Consider the following 8,885-nt stretch of genomic DNA (forward strand, 5'->3'; position numbering starts at 1 on the left):
AATGGATCTTGAACAGTTACTTCAAGGTTACTGCAAATGTTCAATTGTTGAAAATGTTCAAATTGTATGCACAGTATTTGCACTGTAAACATTTTTTATTTATATAAAGTGCGGGTGAACTATGGCTATGCTGTGGTAGGCTTTGCGTGCGTGCGTGTTGGGGGGGATTGGGGGGTGTTTGGGGGGGCCTCCATGTCCATTTTGCTTGGGGCCCCCAAATTCCTTCAAACGGCCCTGCTGCCAACACACATTTCAGTACAATCAACTTGTAAAAGTGCATGTACCATTATATGACCCCTTTAAATGACACATGCATGTTTAATCTTTGAAACATGAGATATAGCCTAAATCAATAGGTATACTTATTATTAGCTTATGAATGAAAACACAAAGATTTTGAACTGACACGTAAATAACCAAAACAATTCAGAAATCAGTTTGCTTATTGTATTTATTTTTAACATATTATTTTGAATATTTCATCCCATGAGTAAAAAGACATTTATCAAAATAAAATCATGTCTGCAAATCTGTATTTTTAGCATAAGGAGACATGGTAAAGTCATATGGTAAAGAAAAAAAGAGATTACAAAACCTTAATCAAACAGAGATTGCAGGGAGAATCCCTAAAACGTTTCTTAGTGGAAATAGTCTAAAAGGATATCAGGACACATATCATAGAAATTAGTAAAACCATCAGAGAAGCACACAGACTTGGATCCCTGGACATCAGCACTTGGCAAACTGGGAGCTGCTCACCTATGAAGAGTCAGTGTAAAGTATAGCGTGTGATTTGTGTTCAATTGCAAACATGAACTATGTCAGATATGCATGAACAATATAAATTAGTCTCTTTTTTTTATTCCATAAATCACCTTTGTTACTGTCAGACCACATAAATGGACCCATGGATATGGAATTGCTGTCATTGAAGTCCACAGATCTGGCATCTCTCACGCCTTGTTCAGAGTCACAGTGCTAAAAGTAACAAAGACCGGAAATTTAGGCGGTATGCCAAATTATGTCATCAAATAATTATCTTCTTAATCACAAACATCAACAACAGAAGACAACCACAAGTATCCATTATGTGTGTATGAACTGTTAATCAGTTTTAAGGGAATATGCTGACTGTGTTGTTCTGATTTGTGATCACCAGAGGGCTCCACAGCATTTATTATGCACGCTCTCACATACATAAGGCACGTGTGTGATGTTTCTTTTGAACACACACACAAGCTGTAACTAAAATGTCATCCTTCTGGACGGGCCAAAACTAAACTATCAATTCTTCATGCCTTAAAATAGCTTGAATGCTGCCTACACGCTTGCCTCATTTAGTATACATGGTTCTATGGAAATGCAAATTAGCCCCGCCTCCACTCACTCACACCAGCTCAGAGATCCACTCAATCACACATTGACGTGATTGGTTACAAGGAAGTTTGTGATGTCAGAAACACAAATGATTTCAAACCGCATTTTTGAAACTGTTCACTGCAGTTTTAAGGAGAGAATACTCATCAGTGGTGTTGACATGAATTTACACATGTTTTTTTCTTAAAGCATAGCCTATTAAAAACACCACATAGATAGATGTATAAACAACATTAAAAACTTGATTTTCACCACAGCAGACTTAGCAGGGGACTTTTCACTGCTCCCAAAGTAAAATAAAAACTATTGCTTTATGATTGCAGAAAAAAAAATAGTATTAAACATTGATGGAGCAACAGATTTAATGTGTAAATAAATCATAAAAGTGGTTTATTTTGTTTAAAAATCTTATAAATGAATGAGGTGGCAAGGTGGCGCCTTTTATCCCACACAGACTCACCAGCATGTGGCAAATACTTTAGCTAATGTAATATGTTTTTAATAATGTCTAATTTAATACTTGTTCAAAACAATTACTTTAGCAAAGTTTGTAGTCTAGTATTTTCTGTTATTTTTTTCATAAATAAAAGAGTTAATTTTTGTTCAAAAAATATACAGCAATTAAAATATGTTAATATAAAAATATATTTTAAATATATAGAAACTATTTTAATCAAATGCGCCTTTTACATTCGTGCGCCTTTAACCCTGTTGTACCCTCCTTTGGAAAATACTGTGCCTTTTCAACAACTCCATTTGTGAAACATTACGTTGCTACAACATTTGTAAACTCACCACTGAGCAGCGACTGTCTGACAGAAGGCAAAGGTGAATAGAGCAGTGCAGGTAAACCTTTGTGGAGTTTGTAGTGAACATAAACATGCTGAAGGAGAAACGGCTGGATGTGGAAACACCATTCTGCAGAAGCTCCACTGAGTCATTTGGACTGGGACACCTGGGCATATTGAGAATGATAATGATCAACAAATGAAAAAATGAAAAAATAAAAAAAAAAATAAAGAAAATGTAATTGATAGGTGCCTTGGTACTAGGGATGCACCGATGTATTGGCCAATAATAGGTATATGGGTTGAAAAAATTGGGCCAATTATTTTCTCTAAAAGGCCTATTTTAAAGGGGTGGTTTATCATGATTTCCAAATTTTAGTTAGTGTGTAATGTTGCAGTTTGAGCATAAACAACATCTGCAAAGTTACAATGCTCAAAGTTCAAAGCAAAGGGAGATATTTGCTTTTAAATAAATCGTTTTTTAAGGACTACAACAAATGGCTGGTAGGGACTACACAACATTCCTCCCGGGTTGGTGACATCACTAACCCTAAAATTTACATAAACCCCGCCCCTGGGAACACACAGTCAATGTTGAGAAGAGGAATAGTGTTAGAGCACATTTGTGAGTCTGCTCAAGCTGTCGCATCCGTCTTTTCACTCTGTTGCAGGCATCTTACAACAGTTCCTACACCAGCGATTTATAGATGATCATGACAGAATATGCTAATCAAAGACTTGAACATAGTTAACTCCACATCAGCAACATAAATTCAACAACTAACCATTTAGAAACAGGCTGTTGCATTCTACATGTTGTCACTTCTTCTTGAGTCTCTCCAGCATTGTCAGACTCCAGTTTAAGCATAAAAGCATAATTTGGCCCGAACCCAGAGTTTTTCCTAGCCTGGCTCCGCCCTCCTACATACTTGCGCTCAATTTTCATTTTCCTTCAGTACGTCATCTGGGTTTGCGGTATATTCGCGGGTTTTCTCCGGCCAATTTTTACCTGTCCAATCAGCGAACAGAAGGAGTGGCTGAGAATGATGACGTTGAGGTTGTGCACTAGTTTGAGTTGTAGTTCAGTAATGGCGGCAGAGAAAGATGCTAGCGAAGCCATTCGGTCCGTTGTGGCAAGGCTGCTGAATATCCAGAAGTTAAGCCGGAGCAAGAACAATCTTTGCTGAGTTTTGTTGGTGGCCATGATGTTGTGGCCCTCCTCCCCACAGGGTTCGGGAAAAGTTAGATTTACCAGCTCGCTCCGTTAGTGGTGAGTGAGTTGGCTAAGGTGAACGCTAGCGATTGGTCATGGCAGATCCAGAGTGGCTCTGGGCAGATCCAATAGTTTTAAATGATCTTTGCAACGGAAGCGAATTAATCAAAACTAACTTTAGCTGGAAAATAACTTTAAGAACCGTTATAAAGTCAAAACAATCTTACCTTAAATCTTACGTTTATCTCTGTAAAGCTGCTTTGAAACAATCTACATTGTTAAAAGCGCTATATACTGTAAATGAAGATGACTTGACTTAAACTTCAACAGAGTACCCGCCTTCAAGGAAGTTAGCGCTTGTCAATGGGGAGTGGCCAGACTCTCTGTACAAATGAAATGTATGAGAGTCTGGTAGGATCAGGCTAGAGTACTCCCCCTGGTTGTTGTAGGAGTGGTTAGGACTAGAAGTGAGGAGAAGGGATGGTGTTAAACTGTCAACGAACGGAGGTAAGTCTGCTGTATATATACCTCTTATTTGGCAATTGATTGATTGACTGAGTGTGCACGCTCCTCTTGTGTTAATTTAGGTTAATTATCTGAAGGTGCTCCTCCCAAACTTTGTTAATAAAACATCAAGTGCAACTGAGTTGTATACAAACATTTAAGTTGTATTTATTTGAGTGTAATTATAACATCTGAAAATAAATAGCAGTTCAATTTAATAATTAGGCTTTTAACTTCTAATATTAATGTACCAAGTGAGAGGGTTCCCTGTAATGTTTACACCATTCATTGGGAGAAATTTATCCTAAAGATAATCAAAATATCGGAATAGATATGGGCAGATATCATTCTAAACAATCAGTATTTGCGGAAAAATTTTGTATCAGTGCTCTATCTCTACTTGGTACGTTTCCTTCTGTTGTGCAATAAAAATAAATAATCTAAAGCAAAATCAAAATTATCAATCCAAAATTATAATTTTTTATTCATTTATATGAAAAAAATATAAGTTCTAAATGAAAATTAATTAATGTCGCATGAGTCGCATCTCATTCATCAGGCTTGTGCCAGGTTTTATTAATAAACTTTGTGGAGCTGTAATTTTTGTGTGCAGATGTCTATCCCTTTTTGTCAAAATAATTAATGTCCAATAAATAAAAGATTTAAAAATATATCCCAAAAGCACCAAGTTTAATGTATTTATTTAAAAATATATATAAATTAAAATAACACATGGCTTACATGTCAGTGATGAGGTCCCAGCGGACAGAGTAATGAGGATCATTGACAGGTGTAGCCCAACATGTGTCAATCACTGAAGCAAACTGACGGCTGTCAACTCCATCGACACGAACTTCCACAAAAATATTCTTGTCCAGCTCCACGTTCACACTACCAGTGAAGGGATGGGTGAATTCAGCATCCTGATAGGGAATCATCCTGACCCGATATGTCCCTTGACCAGCAGGAAGGATCCTGTGCACAATGCTGTTGAAAATTAAATAAACAAATAATTTGAAAGCAATTTAGAGACTCTTGGTTTTACGTATGTATTTATGTATTCTTAATTTGTGAGTCCCACCTCTCCAGAGGGTTGATGTCCATGGAGAGTGATTGGGTTTGTGAGTACACACAGCTGAAGTGGATCCTCAGATTGGTTCCCCTCCTGATGATATGCCCAGATCCAGAATCCCCCACAATAAAGTTCTCATAGATGAAGTGGGTGCCATTGGCCTGTTGGGACATATTGTTTGAATATTTGTACTTTAAATAATAGCTAAGAATTGTATTTATATAAAAAAAAAATAAGATTTGTTGTACGTTTGATCTTTTTAGCATGTATGTAATGATTCCTACCACAAGACTTGTACCACAGATGTGGTCATTGTTGTCAAAATAGAACTCCACTCTGCCATTCCGGACTGTTCCTCTGCAGTTGGGGTCATTGAGGTGTAAGATGTCAGAAGGAAAACCAGCCTCAAAAAGCTGACAGCGAGACAGAGACATGGAGCCAGAGCTGCTTCCACAGGTTTCAGTGAAATCTGAGGGAGAGAAATGTCAGCTGTGATCAAAAACAAAAATATTATCAATGATGAACATAGACAGCCTTGGCAAAAAATAATTAAATAAATAAATAACTTTGGATTTAAATAGGCAAATGATTAAGAGTGAAAATAACGGTTGGGAATGGCATAAATAATCATTTTCACACATGAATTGGCACCTCTGAGTCCAGACCTTAAATTAACTGAAAGTCTTTGGAATGTGCTCGAGTAGATTTTCAATACAAGATCTTTACCAAATATTAATGCATCCTCTGATGGAAATAACATTTCCATCAAGGGGTGCACATTTTTGGTCAAGATCTTGTATGTAGGAAGACACATTTGTACATAGGAAACAACATTTCCATCAAGACATTCATACATTTTTGGTAAAGATCTTCTATTGACAATGCAAAAATCAAACAATCTGTAAAGTCTCCTCCAGTACATTCCAAAGACTTTCAGTGAACTCAAGAGGTGCCAATTCATGTGTGAAAAATGATTATTCATGCTCCCTCCCAATCATTCTTTCACAATTTGAGCCTGATGCATCTTCCTACATGGTTGTTTAAGAAATGAAAAGCTACACAATCCATTAATTAGGGTTAAAAGAACTGTTGCCAAACATATAACATGCTAGAAACATAATAATCATTGCACTAATGATCCAATCTTTGACTCCTAAATATTTGCCTATTTAAATCCATTTAAATCATTTAAATCCATCAGCAAAATATTTTTTTAATTTTTTAATTCTTTGGCTGGGCAGTGTATATTTGAAATGAGTCCAACCAAAGGATCCACGCTGAGATCTGTGATGGTTGTCCTTGCAAAAACAGCCATAAACACCATGTTCCTCTTCGCAGCTTTCATCCTCAGTGCAGTTGAGCTCAGAACAGTGGTCTCCTTCACCTTAGAGGAGAACCACAGGATTAATGACAATAGCTGGGTTTAAGCTTGTTTTAGTAATATTTAATGTCATGACCCCATATTTAGCCATTAGTTTCACAATCACTTACAGGTGGAATAAATGTAAACTGGGTATTTTAATTATATTAATTTGATCATTAATTGAAGTCCTTGGTTATTGATGAGATTAGCTAGGAATGAAATTAATTAACTTTTGTAAAGTTTTATTTTTTATTTTATTTTTTATTATTTATTTCACTTCATTTTATTTCAAGTAATGAAAATGTTTTCGATGGTTTGAGTTTGAGTTTTCGATAATAGCCCTGATATACTTGTGTTTGTGACTTGGAAAAAAGTAAAAAAAATATATAATTTTTAAAAACATAAAAGAACGCATTTAAAGAATTTAAACTTTGAGTCAACCTGCAAAAGTATCATGACAAACTTTAATCTCTAATGAAAATACTTTACCACTGGTTTCTGTGACTGGTAATGCCAATGTTGTTATGTGCATTGTTGTCGGGTTTGAGACTTCTGAAATGGGAAGTATTTATACAATAATTTTCAGAATTATAAATAAATTATATATATATACATTAAAAAGAACACAATGTGTTTACCTGCACAGTAAGCTGCACACATTAGTGGCCTGACAAACTCATACACATAATAATTTCCTGGACAAGCTTTGACTTGTATGGGATGAGACCTGTAACCACAGCAGTCATTCCCTATGGAACCGCAGACTTTCCTGGTGACCACTCCATCTTCTAGCTGTGGGTGAGGGCTGTTGAGCCAAAGTGGGTAATAAGTGCCACACATGCCATAACCAACACATGACTCTGGCATCTGGACACTCTGACCATTGTAGAACAGCCTGTACCAGCCATTCCAGTTGACATCACTATCACATTTGAAATCGAAGAAATCACCAGTTGAAGTTTTATCTGCTCTCCAAGGCTCATCCAGACTGTTATAACCGTAGCAAGGGTCAACACTTGGTGGACTGGCGACAACAACTGTTAAGGAAAATTAAAGAGAGAACATAGTTATTTGATTTCTACTCACAGCAATTTGCTATTGCAGTATTTTCTCTAGCAGTAATGTTTTATATTGTTTTTTAAACACCCCCTTTTCTACACACGAAATGTTACGTGCCTATGAAAAACTGCATGTGCATAAGAAAACTAGATCATATACGTAAACTGAACACAATAATATGCGAGCACAGTATTTGTTTGTTTTTAATTTCTTTAAGTTTTAATGTTTATGCTTAATTAGCGCACTAATGGTTATTTTGCGTAATTTTACTTGTGCACTTTAGTGGCTCCATCATTTTAAATGTAATGTTATACGTTTCATAAACAACAATAATTATTTGTCACATTTTTCTAGGATATTTTATACTTAGTTTCATGAATTGTTGGGTTTTTCATATTATTTGTCTTTTTTATAATTTTTTATTTTTATTATAACATATAATAGCCTTTTATAAATTGGCAAGTTCCTGAACTTCCATATTGTGACCTGGGAGTGGTGAAAACAATTGTTTTAGGAACAATAGAGGGGTTGCTAAAATTTTATTAAAACACAAACACAAATAATTTCCATGGTAAATTCATTTATCTTAAGCAGGTCTGGGAAATGCAGTCTTTAGCAAAGCTCACAATTTAATTTGTAATTAAGAAAAATGCATAACTGTACCTGCACAATATGCAGGGGCTGGGATCATTTCATTTAATCTTACAAATTTGTAGACATAGTAATTTCCAGGACAGGCTTTGACTTGGATTGGGTCAGATCTGTAGAAACTGCACAATTCGTAATAAGAGCCGTAGACGTCACGAGTAACAACTCCATCTTCCAGCTGAGGATGAGAGCCATCAAGCCACAGCGAACTAAAACCTCCACATGACATATAACTGAAACACCACTCAGGCATCTGAGCACTCGATCCATTAATTAAGAGACGATACCAGCCATCCAATTCAATATGAGTGACATCATATCCATATATACGATTATAAACAGCAAAGAAATCATCTGGGCTTATATTTTGTTCATCAAGAATGGTGTAGTCATAGCATGGGTCATCATCTGTGATGGTTGCAGTTGCTGAGATCAAACAAAAACAACAATGACAAAAATCAATGAGGGGTTTGACATTCTGGAGCAGTCAAAGCCAGATACTAAATCCATACATATTCCAAATATTCCAGATTCCAGATACCAAGTCCATGCATATTCCACATGACTGTTACATGCATAAAACACTTGTTACTCTTTGAACATTCTAATGATCCTAAAAGTGTAATGATACCCAATTACTTTATATCTACTCAACTGGGACTTAAAGGGGCTATATGTAGAATTAAGAAACCTTGTTATTAGCGACACCAGTGGCCGTTAATCGAACTGCTGCCAGCAACTTATTCATCGTGCTCGCGCTCCTGCACAAGTAACGTACACGAGACTGAAATTGATTCAAGGACCGGATTTACTCACGTCGAAGATTTTTTTCGTTCTCCCCTTATAAGTAAAAAATGGAAA

The 8,885-nt window shown here is 36.1% G+C and overlaps 1 protein-coding gene across 1 annotated transcript; it reads right to left on the reverse strand.

Annotated features, from left to right (window-relative positions):
• Positions 1-434: 434 nt before the first annotated feature.
• On the reverse strand, positions 435-8,578 carry LOC308706847 (pancreatic secretory granule membrane major glycoprotein GP2; the record flags this gene model as incomplete). The annotated part of the gene is made up of 10 exons (XM_081392713.1): positions 435-759; positions 876-978; positions 2,173-2,332; positions 4,624-4,869; positions 4,964-5,115; positions 5,239-5,423; positions 6,219-6,338; positions 6,956-7,354; positions 8,040-8,450; positions 8,566-8,578. The coding sequence occupies 10 exons, from the start codon at positions 8,576-8,578 to the stop codon at positions 653-655; spliced, it is 1,896 nt and encodes a 631-aa protein (XP_081248839.1). The 3' UTR covers positions 435-652.
• Between the last annotated feature and the right edge of the window lie 307 nt (positions 8,579-8,885).

This window comes from Scardinius erythrophthalmus (assembly GCF_964197995.2).
Source record: "Scardinius erythrophthalmus genome assembly, chromosome: 18".
Classification (NCBI taxonomy): domain Eukaryota; kingdom Metazoa; phylum Chordata; class Actinopteri; order Cypriniformes; family Leuciscidae; genus Scardinius; species Scardinius erythrophthalmus.